This window comes from Styela clava, chromosome 9 (assembly GCF_964204865.1).
Source record: "Styela clava chromosome 9, kaStyClav1.hap1.2, whole genome shotgun sequence".
Lineage (NCBI taxonomy): Eukaryota > Metazoa > Chordata > Ascidiacea > Stolidobranchia > Styelidae > Styela > Styela clava.
The window spans coordinates 12,825,400-12,849,197 of record NC_135258.1 but is presented as its reverse complement, the minus strand read 5'-3'; the positions used below and the strand labels follow the sequence as shown (position 1 = coordinate 12,849,197).

The 23,798-nt window shown below is 31.3% G+C and overlaps 1 protein-coding gene across 2 annotated transcripts; it reads left to right on the top strand.

Annotated features, from left to right (window-relative positions):
- The first annotated feature begins 1,109 nt into the window (after positions 1 to 1,109).
- On the top strand, positions 1,110 to 23,463 carry LOC120340148 (stromal interaction molecule homolog). Of its 2 annotated transcripts, none has more exons than XM_039408412.2 (14): positions 1,110 to 1,297; positions 2,500 to 2,603; positions 3,730 to 3,856; positions 8,948 to 9,059; positions 9,533 to 9,642; positions 11,383 to 11,581; positions 11,730 to 11,775; positions 13,589 to 13,735; positions 14,811 to 14,891; positions 15,662 to 15,762; positions 17,141 to 17,301; positions 18,687 to 18,789; positions 19,029 to 19,100; positions 19,185 to 23,463. In XM_039408412.2, exons 1-14 carry the CDS (start codon positions 1,192 to 1,194, stop codon positions 19,783 to 19,785), a joined length of 2,070 nt encoding a protein of 689 aa, XP_039264346.2. In that variant the 5' UTR covers positions 1,110 to 1,191; the 3' UTR covers positions 19,786 to 23,463. The 2 variants fall into 2 exon arrangements, with proteins under 2 accessions (XP_039264346.2, XP_039264345.2); XM_039408411.2 differs by having other exon boundaries at positions 1,111 to 1,297; positions 11,727 to 11,775.
- The last annotated feature ends 335 nt before the right edge of the window (positions 23,464 to 23,798 follow it).

Here is a 23,798-nt window from a genome sequence, read left to right as displayed (position 1 = left end):
TCTACTGTTTTATTTACGTATCCTTGTTCTTCTAATCGCATGCAAGTCCGAAAATCTCAGGCAGTAAAGTTATAGTAAAACATTAGGATTCTTTTTTAATTTTTTAGGTCGTTGTGATTACTTATTTCTGAGTAATGTTAGAGCATTTCTCCTGATATAGAATGTTTATATATCTACCTATATACCCAGCAACCCAATATCTCGAGAAAACCGTGATTATTCGGGTATTTTATGTCTAATAGCAAATTTATTCGTCCTCCCAAACAATATGCTTGCCATAATATGTCATCAATTTTATCAGGTTATTACCTCAAAATTGAACTTAATTTACATTTTTATGTAAATCTTAGAATGGGAAATATGGAAATTTATGCGGAAATTGCTGTCATACCTACTAGTCTACTACTACTGATTAAAAGTTGTTCATAGTATGACATGACTAATTGTGTTGTCAATTAGTACATCATTAGGTAATGTTATGCTCCTAACCTGAACTATGGGAATTCATTATTAAGAAGTCAGCATATTGCTCAGAAGTTATATAGGGCTAGTTTATGCTTCTTAGGGTAATGGTAATAGAGAATGCTTTTTGTCCCTTAATAAATTTGCCTCTAGTCTATAATCTTATCTTCTTATAAGATAGGAATCATGGACATTTTGTCATAATATTGCATAAGCATCAGTTGTTGATAGTCAATCATAGTTTCATATGATGAAAACCTTGATGTAATCACAATGATACATCACAGATTGAGTTTGAAGACAATCTATAGGCTATTTTTCTTTTTTTAAAACTAGGATTACAAGGGATACTAGCTAAACATAACTGATAAAAAACTGTGATACATGCAGAAATATTCTTGCTTGCTCATCCATATGTCTGATAGTTTAAATTATGCATCATGAACTAATGTAAAACTTATTTTTTATCATCCAAATATTACTAACACTAAGATAGACACAGGTAAAAAGCAATATTTATTGCAACCAACAATCTTATGTCATAATTTTCTAATTCAGACCTTATAAGTCTTTGTTTTCCAACACAATTATTTTTATAAATTTACTAAATTCACCATCATTTGTAGATAAACATATTTTGCAATTCTTTTGCTTCAGATAATATATAGTTTATTACCAGTATTTTATTTAAAGTATTTGTCTATTAGGTTAATAATATTATTTGTCGCAATGTTGCAAGTTCGACACTTTCTGGTGATATTTTTATGGATAACCAATGCTCGGAATGTTTCATTACATACAAATGGAATCAGAAAACTAGACATGCAGTTTGATAGTAAGTTTCTTTTAATTTTTTTCCATTTGTATGATTTTTTGATGTTTTCCTTTTTGAATAATATTATTATATGGCTTGCATAAATAGAAAATCAAATCATGATATAGATGCAGAACCGGTTTGTCAAAACAGTTTACAGTTTCACGAATAATAATCTGTAAGATTTTATCTGCCTAAAGCCAGATTTTCTCAGACAAGCAATTAATAACTACGAGAAATTTGGTTGTGAAATTTAATTTGTTTTAATTTTGTATTCATTTTCAATAAAACATTTAAACTAAAAATATTAAAGTGAAATTATTCATATAGAGATTGATACATGTCAGTTATTGCAATAATTTTCTTGATTTTCCTACCTAATGCAAATGTTTTGTTGCAATTCATAATATTATAATCACAATTATTTCAGCTGGTTTTAATAATTTACTTCTTTGAATATTAATATTTTGTGAATTTTGTTTACTTTGAATTCATTTTCCGTTGGTATTTATTACGGTATTCTAGTTCTTTAGATCGATATCACTAAAAATAAAAGAGCAATCTTATTCAACAGCCATACTATATTTAGATCTTTGACGTCATCACCGCTTTCCTGTGTACATTCTTTTCAACAAACCGTAACGTAACGTCATATTATTTTTCAGTAAAGATATAGATAGTAATCAGGAATTCGAATTGGTTGCGATTCTCTTTGAGATGTGTCACTGTAAACTTGACAATGTAATTCAAGCCAATTGTGGCGTCATTCCTATTCATACACTTCCTTTTTATAGCTTCCCAACAACAATTTTTGGCTGCATATTATTTTAAGCATTCTGTTTCCAAGCGTCCAATCAATCACTTTCAATAAAATTTACCAAATAAGGCTTTTTTTAGAAAATAAGTGAAGTCTTACTTGCTAGTTTGGTGAATATTTCATCATTTTTGTTCTTGCAAACAAATGTATATACAGGGTGACCCTAAAAAACAGAAACCAAGTCGTTTAAGATATATTTTACAGAGAGCATAACTTTATGCAAAGGGTACTGGATTACTAAAACTTCCAGGGAACAATAATACACAAACAAAAGTTTTAGTATTGGATAAAGTTTCTCAGAAGTAATTAAGAAATTATTAGATACTGTTTTTTTGGTCACGCTGAACATGCTATACTTGAAAGTACAAGACAAATATTTCTTCCTGAGATTTATGTTTATTCTCAGATATCACATACATGGACTTATTATCAAGAAGTGCGATGCGACGAATGCATGATGAACTTGATAATGATGACGATGGTAATGTTTCAATCAGTGAAGGAGTAAAAGTAAATATCATTAAAAATTTTATTTTTAAAAACAGTTGTTTTACATGCATAATGGTTCTATTCGATTTTACAATTCCATGAATATGGAAACTTTTTTTTATCAGTAATTCTCATTTCAAAACATGGGCTTGCATGGACCATACATTTTAAATGGAAGCATATACATTTTAAGTGGTTGTTGATATTTCAGCATAAATTGATATGTGTAGCTCTCAATTCTGTTGTGATTTGAGATTATCCATTATTGCCATCCCCTGGGGGGATTATAGGTTCGACTCACAGCAGTTCTTTATCCCTTGCTAATTGGTATTAAAATTGGATCAATAATATATTTTTTTTTATATTTTTTAGACTGTTATTTTACCATTTATTTGATATTTTTTTGGTCATTTATTTGATATTTTTTTGGTATCTTTCGTGCAATTTAATGTCATTTTATAATCGAATTAAATAGTAATTTATGTCCAAGTTGAATTACAGACGAAATAGGATTTTTGTTGAATAAAATTTTTATGCATTGGAACCAGGAATGTCAAACAAATTGATGAAATTCATATATTCTATATGGTTTCCTTATAAGTTTAAAATATTCAGAAATTTTACTTTTATCTTTAAAATTTGCCATTTGTGCAGTAAAATTATGAAATTTTCTACATGAACACACATGATCATGATTGGGAAGTAACTTAATGAAAGATTAGTTATCTCGTTGCCAATGCATTCACCCCAATATACAACAATAATATAAAATTTAACTGCTGTTGCAATTCGGATTTTATCCCCAAATTTGAAGTAGTTTTACACCTACATGTCAATTAGCATATTCACAAAATATGCTCGATCCCTGTCAACTACCGGTAGTTCATGATCTGCCAGCAAGTAATATCCTGAAACAGGGTTATTATTGGTTCAAAATACCATATTTGCTGTCATTGAAGATTCTATAGAAATAACTATGATGTAATAATCAGCTTGAATTTGAGGGTTTATATTTGAATGGGAGAAGGTTTCAAATAAGCCTGGTGCACTTCTAATGAATGAAGGGTGGCAAGTTTACCTGAAGGCCATTCTTTTTTTTATGTAAAGACTAATTATATTACCGGTACTAATCTCTTTTTCTATTCAGTTCTTTGCAGGTCATAAGGATCTGTTAGAAAACACTGGAGCAAATGCAAACCTGCCTGGATTTGTGACAGATATTGATGGAAGAATAACTGAAGCTGAATTTTGGGACAGCTGGATTCAATCAAATGGTAAATGCGAATGTATCTATGTATGAATGTTCTTGACAGCCCTATTTTGGGAGGAATATTCATAATAAGCTACCATATCAGATTGGTATATGCTCAAATTGATAGCTTGAATATAACAGACTTTTTTGGCGAACTTGTTGAAATCCATTTACAGTTTCACTTTAAATTCCTGAATTCAATTGAACTTCTTTTATGTTCTTTTTATTATTTTATTTCTTTTCATTATTTTCGCTGCGGTTTTGGTTTTAAATTTGTCGAAGGTACAAAGAAAAGTTAGGAACTATCATATAAATGAGTATCTTTCAACTAGTTGTATTTAAATAGTGTAGTATTGTAGAATCTTGAAATTGACATTATTGGATCTTTTATAAAAAAATGAAGACAGTAAGTGTTAAAATATAATGCAAATCATAATTTTACTATAATATTGTCAGATACTATTGGGAAAATGTGTGTGAGTTACAATATGACTAATGTAGTTCTACAGTAAAAATGTCCAATTTTACGGGGAGAAATACTTAAATATATCTGAATTCTTGAGGTAAATGGTTTTAGTTTTGTTCAAACAAATCCTAAGTTTGTGAATGTATAATTGGTTAAAACGTTAGATTTAGCTACATAGGGTGCTCATGTCAAATTCAATTCCCATGCTTACCATCTTACCATAGGACAAATAATGAATTCATTGGTCATCACGTCTTAGGCCAAACTGGATTTTGTACATATATCCCATCTATTATTTTTTGTTTGTTTATCATACAGATACAGTTTCATTTTAATAGTTCAAATACGCATACATAGATACAGACATACATACTTAGTTTAACTGGTTACAAATATTACATATCAATGAAAAGTAGTGATGGCTAAACCATGTCCCTAATCACTGTTTGATTTTCTCCATTCTTAATGGACTGTCATTTTGACAGCAATTTATTACTATGCAGCTGCAAGAAATGTATACTGCCAAGCCAATCATAGGCTCTATGTAGACAGTATTCTCATTTTTAACCAAATTTTGTTTGTTCGAATGCAAATATTGTTTATGTAAAGAGAACAACATTTCAATATTTACCACCAATCATAGAATGCTAACTTGGATCACAATGTTAATAACTGATTCAGTTGGCTAGTTGCATTAGATTTCTTCTTGATATACATTATTTGGCTAAGAGTTAGAACTAATGCAACTGATACCTAATCTTAGTCATACTAACTATCATTGTTTTGAATGAGTAAGATTATGGTACGTAAGCTCTTCAGATGATGGGAATTTTATATGTTTGGCCGAAGATGGCTGTTCGCTGTGTCAGTGATATGTCTCTCTGTCACACAATTTATTGTAATGACTACTGACTAGTCTGCTTGTAACGACTGTTGAAATAGGCCTGTTTTTGCTGTCGAAAGGATTTTACTATGATAACTTTATTTTGTAAAAATGTCTTGCGATAATGGCATAATAAATATAAATGAAATGTATAATTAATCACAAAAATGCTACAAATGAAACTAGATTATTTAGTCTTTCTGTAGGAAAATCGACATGTCTGCTCTCTTTATACAGACGGTATACAGAAGGTCTGAGAATAAGCGAATGTCTAGATTGATTCAAAATTCGAAATATTCAATATCTTGAATTTCATAATTTTTGAAAGAATTTTTTAATTATGCAATTTATTATCAATCATTTTCATTCAATCTTCGTTAAGCATAACCAAATTTCAAATTTTTTTTTTTTTTTTTATGTATTCGAAATAGCAGATTATTCATTTTGGCCGATACCTGATTTGTAGCTAATTCTCTGTCATTTTTTGCTTTGATAGATAGATACTCCTACCTTAATTATTATTCCTATTCCTCATTAAATGTTAGGCTAAGCATAAGAAAATATCTTTATTGATTATTTGCAATCATTCCGGTATACTTCTGGGTATTAACCAGCTTATTCTATTCCCAACAGACGTTCATAATTGGCGTGTTGCAAGATTTTCCAACAATAATGATCTTGTCTGGCATATGTCTTTAGAATTGTTGGCAAACATCGTACCGCTCGTTTAGATTTTTCAATTAAGATTTGCATACCTTTTTGTCTGTGTTACCATTATGATTTGAATGTTTCAATGCATTCAGTCGTTTTTGGTCATGCAATATGCAAAATTTACCGCAAATATTTGTAGTGTTGAAAAGCCCAAAACTAATAGAATCTTTTCAATTTTGCGCTGTGCTGGACTCATAAACAGGGCTTTTTAAAAAACAAATAGAATGTCTAAATATATTCGGTGGATTTTGATATTGTAAGTTATTCAGAATATTTTTATTGTAAATTTATCATTTTGAACATTTGATTTGATGAGTTACACATGAAATTGGCTTCATTCAATTTCTGACACTGTGAAAATTAGAAAATCAATCAAAACGATGTATATCTCAAAAATTCTGCATTACCAAATGCGAAAGAAATGAATATTCAATGATTTTTGCAAAGGTCTTTTATGAATATGACTCAATTTAGAATTCCATATTCAGGAATATTATTTCGTAATCCATACGAAATAGCGAGTTATTCAATTTCAGCCATCTATACTCTAAAAATATTGTGCCATCTTGATAAAATTTAGCATGACAGATAATTTTGGCATATTTTCAGAAATAGCATATTTTCACAAGGTTCATTTGTCAAGATCATTATAAGTTCACTATTATTGTCTTGATAATATTCAAATATGTATAGATATTATATATGGCCAATTTGAATATTTTACATCAAAGTACTTCCTCTTAATCTTTGTGTTAATGGATTCATCATATGATTGACACTTGTCACTCACTGCTGTCAATATTCACAATTGAAATACTACAACGGATGGAAAATTTTAGTTTGTAAAATAATATAGATAATAGTATAATAACAATTACCGGTATTTTCGATCACTTGAATTCTTGATCAATGTTTTTAGTTTTTACGACGTCATTATTGATATTTTAATATAAATTTTCGAACCATCCATAATTGGTTTAATGTAAATGCTTAATAAAATCATATTGTACTTGTATCCTATACGCTTTTGACTTTTTGTACTGTTTAAAATTATCCTTAACAAAAAAAATAAAAAATATAATCAACTGCATATCAATAATATATAGAATTGAGTTTTATAAATTGACTTGTCGCTCAATTTTCAAGAATGACAGTTAGTCATTAACACTGTTTCATTTCCATCCATATCCTGTCGCTGCCAAATTAAGCTTTACTATTTCCCACTTTGGTGTCAAAAAACCTACATGCTCACACGTTACTGTCGCTCAGTAGTTCCTAATACAAACGTAAATTAATATTATATGAAGCATTAATTTTTAATGCATTACTGACATTGGATTATCAACATTGGCTTCATTTTATGCACGTGTAACAGGTTACATGTGGCTTGTTTTGATAAACGTAACTATACATAAAACACAAATCGGATTTATTGGATGAACAAAGGTCAAAAATTTAATATTACCATTACATTCTGAAATCTTATTTTCAAATATGGAATATCTAATGAATCTTATTTTTCAGTTCATTTTCAACAGAAAATTTTACGCAAACCATCCTAATTCGATAAAACTTAATTTGGCAATGTAGATGCAGTTTATCTGATCGTCTGATGTCAAATGTTCAAGATGACCAAATTTGAAATGAAAATATTCTAAATTATTCAACCCTAAAATCAAGATTCTACTACCGGTAAATCAAATTCAACCAATTTTGATTTCATTCGATTACTCTTTCAGACACCCCTGTATAATCATGCATATTCAGATATTCTGTTTATTTGAGTCTGTAGATTCAATGTGTTACATCAATTTCATAATACTTTTCTTGATTTTGTAAAATGTCATGGTAATGGTAGGCATGTACAACAAGGCTTATTAATTCAAACAAAATTCGACATTAGATATTATTGAATCATTTATTTGAGGCATACAGAATTTATCACAAAATAATCAAAATCATAATTCACATATCTACACTATAATCCGCTGCTTAATGGATAAATACAGAACGGTGACCGTACATTTGAACCCATGTACATTTGAACCCATGCGTATATCCACGGGTTCAATCTATATGCGGGTGCTAAAACCCATGGGTTAGGGTTAGTATGGGTTTAACTATCCGTGTAACAAAAAAAATTCCATAGGTGCAATAGCATACAGGTGCAATTGTCATGGGTTCAAATGTACGTGGGTTCAAATGTAATGGAACCATACAGAACATTAGAATTTGAAAATGTCTGTCTAATAACTGTTATTAGAATATTAATTTCCCTAGCTATAGGGTACTATGAATAAGGTTACACAAACTGCGGAATTTTTGATAGTTGGTTCTTGCTGTTATAGCAGTTTTAGCATCAGGTATGTATAGTTTAATAAAATGCAACATTGACATAATCTGAAGTTGTATCAATTGTAAGGGCATTGTATGCATCTGACAACTATTTTTCTTTTAAAAATGTACGGTAACGAGCAATCGAAATAGTGGAGGTATTGAATAAATCTTCTTTGTCATAAATTCTTGGGATTGGATATTGTGTTTGACAGTTGGGAATAAGAAATCAAAGATTATATTTAAATAGTATCATTGACATTTCGGGAATTCTGCCTGTTTGGAATATTTTCAGATTAAACTCTTATATACCCGTAATCCGTGACGAAAATTTTGCATTTCAGATTGATTTTATCATTTAATGTTTGGGTTGTTTTCAAAAGAAAAGTGTTTATTCAGCCTTTATTAATATTAGCAACTTTCTTACAAGATTATTTCTTCATTCAATTTTGCGTCGACCAAATAATTTGCTATTTCAATAGCTTCTCAGAAATATTGTTGAATTCTGAATACCAAATGTATTCTATATGCGGCAGAGTTCAAAATGAAAAAAAAACCTATATGTTCACAAGAAACTATTTTGAGATATATACGCATTATCGTTTGAGAAATTTTTTCAATTTCTAGCAGACAGTATATTTAAATATGCTTGTTCAATACCAATTGTGTTGTCAAAAATGGCAATTTTTTATTTATCATTATTGTTAATTTCTCTTCAGTTCACAACTGGACGAATGCTGAAATGTTATCTTGGTTGAAGTATGAATGTGAACTACCGCAGTATTCTTTGAATTTTCAGACTGTTAATGTTACCGGTGCTGCATTCCCTATGTAAGTAATTGATTGTAGTTTCAATTCACACTCCTGAAATATATCTCTACCACAATATTGTTGAATTGCTGTTTATATTTATATCCACGGCCAAGATCAATGCGGTTGACAGGAATAATTGCCTTATGTTTACTCTAGGGTTGGTTCACCAATTTTGGGACATTTGATGCTGTATGCAAATTTTAGCCATAATATTCATTTGAATATAATTTTACTTTTGAAACGTTTTGAAACACAAGCATATCGGTATCTCAGATTAAGGAGTCTCTGAATTGAACTATATTAAATGCATTATTCAAAATATACCTATCACTTAATCTATGTTTATATTCAATACAACAAGAAAGAATGTCAATTCCTTTTCTGTGTGTTGCCTGTCTCACAGAGCTTCCAATGTGAATGTGTAAGAAACCTCATGGAAAATGTCGAAAATATCCTATCATATTTCTTCATTTTTTAATTTTGTTTTTCAGTCTTGCCAGCAACAGCAGCATTGTATCTATACTTGTTGATGGTTCGAAGGAGAACAGGATAAAATTAATGCTGAAAGCGAAAGAGGTCGTATTGTTTGGACCCCCGAAACGTATGTTCACATTTGTATATTCCTGTAATTTACTATCGTAAATACAATCATAAATGTAATTTGTTGTATTTTAGTGTTATTTGCTTGAAATTATTGTCGGATAGATAAACAATATACAATGGTTTCAAATAATCATCTGCCGATTTTTATAGTTTTTCCAATCATTGATTGATTATTATTTATGATCAAAAAACGAACAAAATCAAACATAAAACGTGCATGACAACCTGGCATCTTCACTCAAATACTAACCTGTGTTGTGTGTCGTTAGACAATAGTTGTAATATAAAATGTTTTATAGGGCATCGTCCTTCACACTAGGTGTAGAAAAAAGGTGGTTTGGTATGTGTGAGATTCAAATTTTTGATTCAGCAGATCGGATCTTGTTTTATTCAAAATCTCGTATTGTATTTAATATCTGGAAATTCTTTAATTAATTGATTACATTAAGTTTTCTACCAATTTTTTTGGTATATTTTTTAATGCAAGAACACAAAAACGGAATGAGTAAATAGTCATGACTTTTCAATGAATTTGGATCAGATTCATTTTTCTAATTGTGTTTGGAAACATCAGTAACACTCATTTTTGTTTACCATTCTACTTTGTGATATTATGCATCGCGATGCTGTGTTTTTTTATCAAATAGAATCAACTTTTATTAATGCTGGCAAAACCAAAAATGATACCAAATAATATTCATGTTTCAATGAGCTTGCTGTGGTATTAGAATACCCTCAAAATCCGCTATTCATACACACATATGATTATAGTGAATTACTGCAACTCTGAATATTAGTCATAAATCACATTTCTTGAGATTTACGAAACCGATATTCAACATCAATAGCTGGTCAAAGTCCACCATCAATAGGAAGTCGGTTTAATAATATCAATATTCATCAAAAACACATTGAAAATAATGTTATATATGCTCCAATGATTCTATGACACGTCGTACTAATGATGAAGTTTTGTTTCTTCTTTATGTGTTGTGTTATTTACATCCGGAGTGTTGTTTATTAAGTATTACTGTCAGTAAATATGCATCTCATTGAGTGTTTATGTTAATTTTTATTGCAAATTTAACATTGAACAGAATTTGCACATATTAAGGTTGGGTAAACGTATACCTGACATAAAACATATAATCCAATTTATAAAAATGGTTCAAGGATCTGATAGCCTGAATTTGATTTCTTGATCGTTGATTAAAATTGAGAAGCTGACTCAAATTGAGATCGCACACTGAATTGAAGTTGCAATGTACTGCTGCATGGCATAGAATCACCAATATACCACTTTCACCAATTAACTTAAAATTTTTGGCGACTTAACATTAAGCTACTCACTGTTCTATAAATTTGCAATATTAGAGATCTGAGAAATTATTCTATTCAATAAAAGGCTGTGAAGCTGGAGTTGTATTTATAAACTCCTCGGAATCTGTGGTTAGAATTTTTGATGAATCAAAATTTAAAACAGATAATAAAAAGAATCAAGTTGACTAAGTATTCTCAGACAACGATTAAAGAAAAGTTGTGTCTGACAAAGTTTTTGTGGTCAAAATTGGGTCATCTAAGAGCTGGAGTCAAAGTTTTTTTTACCTCGAGTCTGAGCACGTTGTCGACGATTTTATCGACTCCACAGCCCTGATTTGTTATGTAATCCTGCTGTCTTGTTGCAATCCTATATGCTTGGCTTTTATAAGTAGAAATGTTCTTATTTTTCACTGTACAGAAAAAGGAAATTTAGTCAAAGATGCATTGCTCACTTTTTCACTCGCACTTGCACTCGGCGGAATTGCTTTTGGAATGCATGTACAACGTAAAGCACGGGACACAATTGAAAATATTGAGGAGAAAATGCTGGCATTACAAAGAACTATGGATCATATGGAAGAAGAAAGTGCTATTGATATGATACCAGTTGGTCCAATGTATGTTTCATATTATTTTTCGTTTGGAAAAACTTCATTTGCATTATCTTTATTAGCTTGGTACTATTTTGTAACCGGACTTGTTAAATTATCTGTTTATGGAATCTCATACTGAATTGTTCCTGACTCTATTTTTTGTTTTCAGCAGACCTCAAGAAATGGATGAAAGAAGTGGTGGGAGCAACAGTGGTGAGGTAGATATAACAAAAAAGTTTATATTTTGCACTACTTTTCTTTACATTATTAAAGAGCTGTTGATAAAGAATCATCACTTTTTTAGTCGAAGTCAGATTTTAGCTTTAGCTTCCAGAGTGAAAGTACAATCACCATTGGCAAACTCGTTTGTTCACTTTTATTACCAATGAATAAATAGTAATGATTCCATACTTTTGTAACAATTGAAACATTGATTTTGTGGTGCAATAATCCGGTTTATCCTTTTATTTGGATATGTTTGAAATTGTTTCTTGATAAATCAGTAATATTAGTAATCAATAATCAAAGTAAGTTTTTTTTCTTTGTGGTATCTGGCTTAATTTTGTTTAAATCCCATTCAATTGGGCATCCCTTCCCAATTATTTTCCGTCCACTTGATCAATAGATCTAAACATAGAGTCGATTTTTTATTTTTGTATTGAAAGATTGTATAAAACCAACTGATTATTTTTAGTTGTAACTTTATGTCCACAGGGGATTAAATTTCTAAAAAGTAAAATTGATCATGCACATGGACAAAATAATTTGTTTTTTCCAAGCTTGTGCTTATGATAAATTACAGAAAATTGTACCTTGGTTATCTGTGGTATTATAATTTGTTCGCATAATTTTTCAACACATAGATCTTTTTGACCTCTTGGGACCTATGTTCGACTCGGTAAATTAATAGTCCATCATAATCTGATCTATAATGTCAAAGAATTCCATTGGGCAGGTCCAGATTGGTGTAAAAGTGAAAATATCATTGGGCCTAGTATAACATGAGCGTCTGATGTTTTTTTACTGAGTGAACATTTTAAAATTTGATATTTCAATCCATTTTTGAGGTTTGCTATTTATTTATATAGCAAGATAAATCATGAATGATTTTGTGCTGAAATTTTGCTGCCTACGAGTTCACACTATAAAGTTAGTGAGACTGACTTTTTCATAAACGTTTTGATTCCTTACTTAATACAAACAGATACACTGTAGCATAATATGTAGAAATCAGTAATGAAATAAAGATTGGCTTTACTATTGGTGCTGGGTATCTCTTAAAAGGACATGTTGCTAAGATTTAAATATGATTCTGCAGGCTATACATATTGTCGTAGATAAATGCTCTACATTCACGCAATCGATACATTGCTCTTGAAAAACTATTCTTGATGTCTTTCAACTGTTTTGGGGGATTTATTCTTTATAATACCAAATTTAACATCATATAGAGCAGGGGTGGGCAAGGATTTGGGAGCAGGAGCCAAAAATTTTGCCCACCTAGAATGGCGGACATGTAAGTGTGACATAAAAAGTGACATTTTATGAACATAATTTACAAGGTTAAAAAAGCAAAAGTGGAAAGCAGTAAGCTTTCTGCCAAAACTAAATTCAGTTGCAATCTCAACAAATTCCTTGAGCTATTTTTTAGCTTAAACATCAAAATTTGGTTTTAGTTTGGTTGTGACCACATCGAGCAGACCAGATTGAAGTACCCAATGGGCCGAATTTGGCCCACGGGCCGTAGTTTGCCCATGTCATATATAGATTCATAGAGCGAAAGCTCTTTTGCATATTATGGTCTCGAAAGCAGATACTGAATAATAAAACTGTATATGCATGTGTCCTTCAGATCCATTGTACAACAATTTAAATATGCACAAGTTTGTCGACTTTATATAGATTCATAAATACATGTATTCGTATCTAAACGCTGTTGACCAAAAACGTTTTTGAAAAAAGTTTTGACAAAAATTATCACTTTGTATTCAGAATAATTTAGAGATTAGCTACCCTATTTTTCTTCAACAGAGTGAGGATTCCTTAACCAGTGCTTCTATGATTGATGGAACCATTGCAAATACCAAATTAGCTGAAGTAATGCGGGAACTCGATGCCACCAAAGAAGCATTAAGAAATGCAGGAAAAATGCCAAATGAACTTGTTAAATTACTGAAGGTAATGTTAGTTTTTGATTTGGAAATGAAAACTGGTATTTATCTACCGGTAGTTGTGACACAAAAATCATTTGAACATACTTTTTAACACTGTTTTATTGTACCTTTACAACTTAGCTTTATTAATTATTGAGATGGTATAGTCAGTTCTTAGTTGTCATTTGGACTTTTTGTTTAAATTCACAATTTTTACCCTCTGCATAATTTATGAAGTTAATATAGCCCCTGTGAAAATATTTTTTCTGTGAAATCCGCCAATGATGGTCTTAAGGGACAGTAATTATCTTGGCTAGAATAAACATCCAAATATTAAGTAAATGTAAGTAAATTGTATACTGAATACAAATAACCCTTTTGACCCATTGTGGACATAATGTTCTTCTAAGATGCGATTTGATTATAAACGAGTTCCAATACTCATTAACCGTATTTCATGTTCCACAATTTTCAGTTGATGTAATAATTAACCATGTAATATTTAAAAAACATTATCATTGAATTGAAAGCTTTAGAAAAAAAATTTGATATGTATGCCTTGTCATAAAGATTCATCTTCATAACAGCTCTTAGTGTGGTGTTTATCAGTAGTTTTTTGGGTGCTCCCGTAGTATGTGCACCAAGATGGTGCACAACCTGAACCCTAACCTGGTACACATACTATGTTCAGCTTGTGCTATGTTCGGGCGAACAATATTAGTTACCTCCATATTGGTACACATACTTCTGAAGTGCTGTTTTCTGTTCCATCAGTTTTCAAGTTTAAGTTATATGCTGGAGAGTAGACATTTGAGGTAAACTTGGATCAAAAATAAGTTTTTAAACAGACATGTTACACAAACGTAGTTTTATTAAAATACTAAAGTCTATTATGAGGTTCTGGGCATGCCTAGTCTGCAAAGAGTATGATCTTTTTTCTGATCTGTTTTTATCATCATTTATGAACATCTATAATAAAAGTTGTTCTTCATAATGCACTATAAAATGCGGCCATAGGTGTATACTTATGGTCTGATTATTGTATAATATTGTCATTCATTTTATAGTTTTCATTCCTCTAACATTCGTTTATTTTGCAGACGACACACCAAGTTGAATCCAAATTATTTCAAATGAAAAAGGATAAAGTTTATAAAGACGTTGAACAAACAAAGTCCCAGGTAATTATTAATTTTTATTTGTAAAGCTATAAACTGGGTCTAGTATAGTTGCTAATTCATTAAGTTGTATTATTTGATAATTCATCAAGTTGTTGTATAATATACATTGCTGCAAGTTGTGGTATTGCAAGTGATGTCTAAAACAAAGTGAATTGTGTATATTTAACAAAAATGCAGTGAATATGCCATTTCAATGATGATTTTGACCTATATACATTCCTATTCCAAAGTCAAATACATGTACACAAATGTGAGCTGAAGTTTGTTCAGACGTTGAAAGAATTGCACCAAATGTAATATGAATTTTATGTCTGTAACTTATGGAAACCTACTGAATTTGGGTAGAAAATTATAAAAGTAAAAATGGCCTTTTGTTTCTCATCAATCCTTAAGTGCTAAAAATTTGAAATTGATTGGTGCTCTGGTTGCAGAGAAACGTTATTTTTTTCATATCCTTGACAAGAACAGCTTAGAACAAGAACAATTTAGCAACATGATCCCTCGCGTCTAAAAATGATGTTCATTTTCAAGTTATGTGTTAGAACATGTTTGGTCTGTTACTGCCTCTTCTTCATTACAGTATGTAAACAAACACTACAATATACAAGTATTATTCTGGTTACTCCATTTACTTGGGGTGATATAATCTTTTTTTTATATTATTGATGTGGAGAATAATTGTCCACCTATCATTGTGCAATTTTCTTTTTGTCTCTGCAAGTGAGTAAACTTGAAATATATATAATTCATTCATTGTTGTTTATTTTCAGTTTCAAAAAATTGAACGAAATCGTTCTTCATTATTTGGTATTCTTCAAGTTGTTCATGGAAGACAAATGGATACTTTCGATTTCCAAGTTCAACAAACCAGGTAAGAGGTTTTTACCTTATCCCAATATTCTAATATGTTGGGGAATTTGATATAGCATTTTATTCACTGCAAGTATATCTATCCCCAATCTTCGCGGATATGAAACAACTCCATAACATTCATATAAGAAATTTAATATTGTACGAAGAATGTTGGCTATGGTATCATGTCATAGGTGATGCTGCTTGATAACCATTACTGGTTTATCACGTCTCCCTTTACACTGAACTGCTTTTTTTTTATCTTTCCTTATTTTGTATGTAGGTACTATGTGTATTTTTAGCATGTGTAAAAATAAACTTCTGAACTGAACTATGTTGATGTAGAGAATTTGAAATATTTTCATGTACTCTAGCGCTTAACACTGGCAATTTTGTGTCCTATTCCCGAAGACAAATCTGTTAAATTGGTGATGTAGATCGGCATCTAACGGAGTATGCAATTTTGAAAATTGAAAAAGAAATGTTATTAGGGCATGTCGTTATAAAAAGGTCAAAAAAGCTCGTTTACTTTTTTTTAAATTTTTTGGTAGAATTTCATTAGAGTTTATGCTTGATTGAGAGTGTTTCGAACTTGCTTCAAGAACATCAGGCATTTTTTCATTTCAATTGTCCCATTCGGCCGATAAAACATCAATTTTCAAAGGCACAGATTTCTATGTATATGTAAACATACAATTATTAATAAATCAAACGTAAGCAGACAACCATTTCCTGATGCTATTTGCACAAAGTTGCTTGGTATTCAATAGCGAAGTACTTGGCATTATATCAAGTTGAATATGACGCCCTTAGTCTTTGCATCTGTTTAACCTATTATTGAACAATAATTTATGGAGTTTGGAATCCAATATAATATTCATTAATCATGGTGATATGTTTCACCGTTTGGCTGTCGCTATCACATTAATTTTTTTTTTTTTAATTTCTCTGTTCTTCTAAGCCCGGTATTTCATCCAAATGTTGCTATCTTTATAATTCACAGACATCATATGACAGGGTAGTTGGTCTAAGGTTGCGAGATTAAAGAGCTGCGAAACAAATTTTGAGAAGCTTTGCGAGCCACAGTCAGGGAAAACCCAAAAGTGATCAAAGTGTATTTTACTAAAATAAAGGCACAAAACGTTTCTCAGAGTAAGGAGTGACTTGACGCGAGTTTAAGGTGTGAAATTGGGATGAGAAGCTTGACTTATCTCAGGCCGGGCGCTGGATGCACAAGTCAGGACGTCCGCGTGCCAGGGTTTGGACCACCCTGTCGTATGACATTAGATACAATTATTGTTACAATCGACTGAAATTTTGCTGACATTGTGGTAGCCATATTACTCATTTGACTTTCATGTGTCTATACATACGAAATTGCTCTTTTGTTGTTTCAGAGATGAATTTCGAGAACTCCAAACTATAATGGAAGAGCGTAGAAAACGTTGGGCAAGTATCGAACAATTATGTAATTTTCGTATCAAAGCTTCCAATTCAAGAGGGAACCCTGCGAAAGGCCGTTCATCGAAGATGACAGTTGATCAAGATATATTATTAAGTAAGAAATGTTTTGTGGTTGTTATTAATCTTGTTTCAAATAAGTGGGTGATTAGTATCATGTAAAACAAGAGAGTGGTGCTTAAATATATAGACTCGAAGTCCCAAACGACGTTTAGCACAACGTCAAGTAAAATCGGAAACAGTCGTCGCGCTTGGCGGATTAAAAAACGTATTCCCATGAAAAATAAAAATATAGCGAAATTTTCGATAAAATATCAGATCTCATAGGATTAATAGAAATTTAGGAATAAATAAAATTAATAGCGTTTTTGAGAAAAATACAATACAATCTTTGACCACTGAAAATTGGTCCATTAGTGAATGAGAAAAGCGATTTTTTTCATAAGGCAACAAGAATAATAATAACAACACCATAATAAGAAAATACAAGAGCTGTTAGAGTTGGGGAAAATGAAAACCAGACTCTTAACTTTGAGCCATTAACAAACTTCTGACAAAAATTATGGCCCCCAACTCCTGCTCTCGACTGTGATTTGAAATAAAATTTGGCAGTGAATCCAGCTTGTAGAGAGAATCAAATTTTGACCACCAAAAATTTCTCTTTGGTACGTTCAAGCTTCTCCGATTGTCTATTGAGAATGCTCAGATAAGTTGGTGCTTTTTCAGTTTCGGTTGGAAATTTTGAATATTAAAAAGAATAAAGGCTTTCCCAGGAAACTGAAAAACTTTGTGACAATACTATACGCAAAAGTGGGAAGTTTGTAATCAAATGTGATGATTCTATAAAATGATCATAGACTGATAATGTATAATAATAGACAGAAAATGACAAAAATGAAAAAATTAGCACAAAACAATTTTTATGCCTAATATGATTGAATATTTTTTATTTTATAACAAAACATTTTTTTCTTTCATTTTTAATTTCCTTTCTATTTTGACAAGTTTTTCAATAGGTTTATACTATTTGGTTCAAGTCCAAAATCATGACAATGAAAATTCGGTATTGACTACTGCTGATAAGAGTTATTGATTCACTTGTATTAAGAAATTGCCTGTCAAGCTATTTAATGATCTGTCATAATGGTAATAAGTAGGCACTCTTTTATCACTGATCTCAAGCAGAAAGCTTTTGAGCCATCATAATCGGTTCTCAGCTGATTGTGAGGTCGCATCTCTTTACTGCCAGTGCACCACTTAAACAGTTTTATGCCAAACGTTATTTCTGAGTCGATTTATAATGTCGATTCGCTGCCCACGGCTATATTTTGACTGTATCGACTTGAAGTACTCACATCTTGCATCAATCAGCATTCACTTGCCTATAGTAGTAGTACATGAGAATCTGTCGACTTTGCTTAGATGTGTCTGATTAAGTGTAACAGTGTCCATGTCACCATTGACTGACATTGATCATTTCAGATTTAGATTCAATGAGTGTGATATCGGCTTCATCACAGATTGACAAGAGTTTATCAATGATGCAAAAACAAAGAACAAATAAAACAAAAAGAACTTCTTTTCCGTGAGTATTTTTAATCTGAAGTTCCCACCTAGTGATTCATTGTTGGTAAAAGTTTTAAGCATACATGGTAGCCATATATATAGCGGTATATCATTGGTTACTTTTCTAAAGCCTTGTAAGTAAAGATGGAAGAATGGGACAGCTTCTCTAGCATACGACGTCATGAAAGTATGATCCAAGTCAAAATTTTGTGAAAATGAAAATTTTAACATTTCTAATTGTCGCTTTTCTTTTTTCAGCTCTACAACTGATGATGAAGAAAGAGATGTTGTCAGTTTGAAAGATTTTTCATCGCTCCATCAAAAGAAAAGGTAGATATATAGAGATCAAATAACATTAAATTGTTCCGACTCTTTCAATGCCTCACACCTAAAAATACAAATTTGTCTTTTCAGCCCGACTTCAACGAAAAAGTTTGGAACTATGCCTAGTCATATGAGTTCTCCTGCTCTCACAACTAAAGTCAATGGTGTGGCAGCGCAAGGTCACAAAGATCCCAAAAAATTGCCGCATTCTGAAAGTACAGGTCAGCTCGAATCCTCTTTGATACAGCTGACCATTCCTGAAACCGGTAATCAAACTTTTCCAAAACGATCCCCACATAACATCAGAAAACGTGAAAAATTGCCTGCCTCCATGTTGTTAGAAAATAACGACTCTGTAACAACTATATCAACCGACTCTCTGAGCTCGAGTCCGAGTGCAAATATTCCGAGATCAAAAACATCTGAGTTAATAAAATCTGTGACTCTTTCGCCGTCAAAGAGATCTGCAAGCACTGTGTCCCTTCAAAATTGCAAATCGAAAGAAACTTCAGACAACGATTTGTCACCGACAAGTTTTTCGACACTAATTATTGACGAAGCTATCAACAACAATGGAACTAAAAATCTTACGAAGAGTTCTTCACCTCTTAGCAAATCACCACAATCTGTTGAAAAAGTAAGAAAGTCGAATATTTTTAAACGTGCGTTTTATAAAAAGAAACAAAAGTGAAATAAACGTTCTTAACTGAATAAATTCTATGGTGATTCCCTTTGGTAAATCATCAGTAGAATGAGGTCTGATGGGTAAAAACTCGTTGGGTCTGTATCAGTTTTCCTCAATCGGATGAGTTTACGAAAGCCTGACCCGAGTTGAACAAATGTTTTGGGTCGAAGTGAACATTTGAGCCATTGGAAAATATAATTCACCCCGTAATTGGGTTAGAAAAGACTCCTGGATTTCGGATATAAAATGCATGAATGTATAGATTAATCTAATGTTGATGTATAGGGGTTGTAAACACTTAGGAATGACGACAGTCTACCATTCACCATCCCGTTTTTACATTAAAACCAAGTAATTTTTTTCAGGTTCTATATTGTAGTTACCCAAATTTGCGCCCAATGATAATAATAACTAATAGAGATTCAAGGGTTAAAAATTTTAGCTTCTTTTTCATATGTGTGATCATCCAACTTATTTGATTGTTTTTCCCTGCAGTATTTTCTGTAGTTGACCTAACTGTATTCCCTGAGTGGTCGAACAATTTAGAATATTAAAAATGAAGGGTGTATGCTGCTGTCCAATTCTTACAAAATGGTAAATCTTTTGATTTTTCTGCTACTCTAATATTCATGCTGAATGTGTTATGCTCAATATGTTTGTGCAATTCTTTGCAGCAGTGTACGTTCATTTCATGCTTCTAATGTGCTAAGGGTTGCTTTTTGAATATTTTCTCTTATCTGTATCTGATTGTATTGATTCCCTGTTTTATGTGAAAGAATGTATTTTGATGTTACAATATTATACTCTCCGTAAACATGGTTAAAGCTTAGTATCGTCTTTCCAACATATCCATCTAGAATAGCTAATAATGACAGGACACTTTTGTTTCAATCCGTTTGCTTTCTATGTCTATTGGATAATTTTCAAAAAATTTGGTTGCTGCCTGTCTGTTTGAAATCACCCTTTCCATCTTGGGCAGCTTATCAGTACAGTTGGTTATGGCTCCACCAACTGAATTCGGTGTACTTGGGCTATTGCATTGTTCACGATACTCTTAGATCCTTTGATTTTCATCATCTTAATTAAGGTTGAATATTGAATCTTATTTTAAATAATTTATTAATATATCCGAGGTGCCGAGTGTGCTAAATGAAAATAATTGACACTAGCAAGATGAGTATGACTGTCTCGATATTTTTACTGGTATTAAATTTCCTGAACACTAAGCAGTTCTGTAATACTAACAAAGTGTATTTCTTGTACCTGAATGAGAAAATCTTTAGTTTAACTATTGTTTATTTATTGATGATTCGTATTTTGATGCGAATAACTAAAACATTAACTTGATAAAATATTTTATACTGAAGCAATATAAAATTAACAAAATCTTTTTTTATTGATTGCTTCATTTCACTGCTATATATATTTATCTATTGTTATAGTTCTCACCCAAAGTCAACTGTTACTGGTGTATTGCATTCAAACAACTCAATGTTTTGCACTTTGCAGTTCATTTGCTGCTTCGTTATGATTATACCATTATACATTACGGGATTGATAAGAATCAGTGAATATCTTTCTTCCAATTACTACTTTATAAGCAACCTGTTTATAAGCAAACTGTTTTTAAAATTAATAAAAAAAATCCGATTGAAATTGAGATAATGCTGTTGAATAACTAGCTTTAGCTGAATCTTATTTTATGATAGGATATTAAAAATAAAATCTATTCATCTTTTTTGAATACTGCGATAAGATTCAGATCATCTTAACCATCTAAGTATTTATTATTAACTGTTAAAATTCTCTTCATATGGCATATGTGGAATTGTTTCAGATAGTTACCATTTATTCAAACCATTTTTCAATCGTTGATTTCCTCAGTCTTTTACTTATTAGTGAAATCTAGCACCAAAAAAAAGCTACTGGAAAATAAAATTTTACAAACTTCAAAATCATATACAAACATGAACACAAAAAATTGGATATCGTCATCTAGTTTTTTCTGTCTAGTGGATCAATTTTTAGTGTTACGCAGTTTTTTTTTCAAGAACGTCAGGGTGATGGATGTTCTTCTAGGGTAGACTGGACCTTGAATTCACTGAGTATTTTTGCATTTGTCAGAAACAAACCAATGTACTACTTCTACTTATTTGGTCACAAATATCTTTTATTATAACATTATTTCACCTATATTAGGTATGAGATGTATTTCTATGTCTATTAAATTTTAAACACATACATCTCCAGTTACTGGTTTCTCATATTCACTGCTGTCTTCGGCTGTCGACACAAAATTATCCAACCAATTCATGCCTCTAAACTGGATGCAATCATAATCAAAAGTATTAATGGTGCTAGTCCATAGCAAGCACTTTTCAAAACTAAATTTTATCCCATTTACTTTGTATAATCTAAATTAGGAAGTCTCATAGAAATTCCGTGCATTCTAAACAGCGTCTTAATCTGATTTTCACAACCAACGTTTGGCAATTTTTACGAATAAAACCATTATTTTGGTTAAATTCTTATGAATTAAATGAAATCTCATACTGAAGTCACGTCAAATATAAAATTTAACCCTTTACAGACTTGAATGCTGAACTGTCAAGATATATATATCCACTGGACCTTAGCAAATTGAAGTGGATAACCGCTTTTCTTTTCAAAATTTTAGGTATTGCATAAAAATACTGAAATTGAAACAAAGTGTATATTTTTACAATTACATGATCACACTGTATAATAACCATGACAAAAACAATGTATTATTGGCTGGTGTTGCTGGTTTCGTTTGTTAATTTGGTAAATTCTTTATATTGGTAAATGAAATAGTATCATGTTACAAAAATGCTTTCTTTTCAAAATTCGATTTCGAAAGCTGTATTACACAATATCTTGGAATTAGGTCCATTTGGAGATTCGTTAGGAAATTATATATTAACTAGGTAAGTTCTTTTGGGAAAGATTGTATTGATATCTGTAACATAACTATGGTAAAATCAGTTAAAAATTAATATGTTTTGAACCAAGGTTATAAAAAAAAGGCATGCAATATTGGGTTTTTCTGTACTTTAAATTGGATACCTACTCTCTAAATTGATTGAATCCTCTAAACCTATTTGCGTCTAATGTATGGCGGTTCCGTTATTGCTGGTCGGTCACGGCTTCCACCATCATCCAAGTCCACGTACTCAGAATAATGGGGCGGTTAACAACTTTTATTTCTGCTCTGCTACGATTAAGCTATAATACTAGCATATAGGCCTACTAATAATACCTTTCATCGACCATTCTTTGAATTTGATCTTGAGAGTGAGTGAGATTTATTGAGGAGCTCTTATCCCACAGTCTGACCAAACTAGACATCATATTTTTCATAACTGATTAGCCTGTTATCAATGTCATAAATGGCTACATGAATAGCTGCATCTTTTTTTGTCTCACTTGTTCTTGAATGTATATATTTATTGTTATATATTCAATGCTGATGGAGAAAGTACTGTATGCATGTGTGAAGTTGTCTCATGCGGAAAAATTTACTGTAATGTTCGTTATTCCAAAGAGTAATAAAAGCGCGACCTAGCGATAACATTCTGTTTATCTGTTGCTGGTAATATTTCTAGAAATATTATATTAACAAGAATATGTTTATTATTGAAATAAATTATAAAATGTTTCAGAGATTTTGCTTCTTTTTTTTACTGATTATACAAGGGTGACACAAATTCAATCGGCAAAGCAGTTTAGGTAAAGTGTTTCAATGGCAATTCAAGAAGAGTTTCTGCTAGTTGCATTTCTCTGGTGTAACTCTTGCAAAAAAATTAAAGAGTTCTTTGGTATAGCTTGATGTGGCTACTAGATATTGGAATTTAACCTTGTATTTTAACTGAACAAATGTTTATTGTCGTTTGGATATAGGCGTGAATGCACTAATCCAGGGGTTCTCAACCTTTTTTCTGTCAAGTACCCCCCAAATCACAAAACAATCAACGCGAACCCCCGGTAATCAGACACCG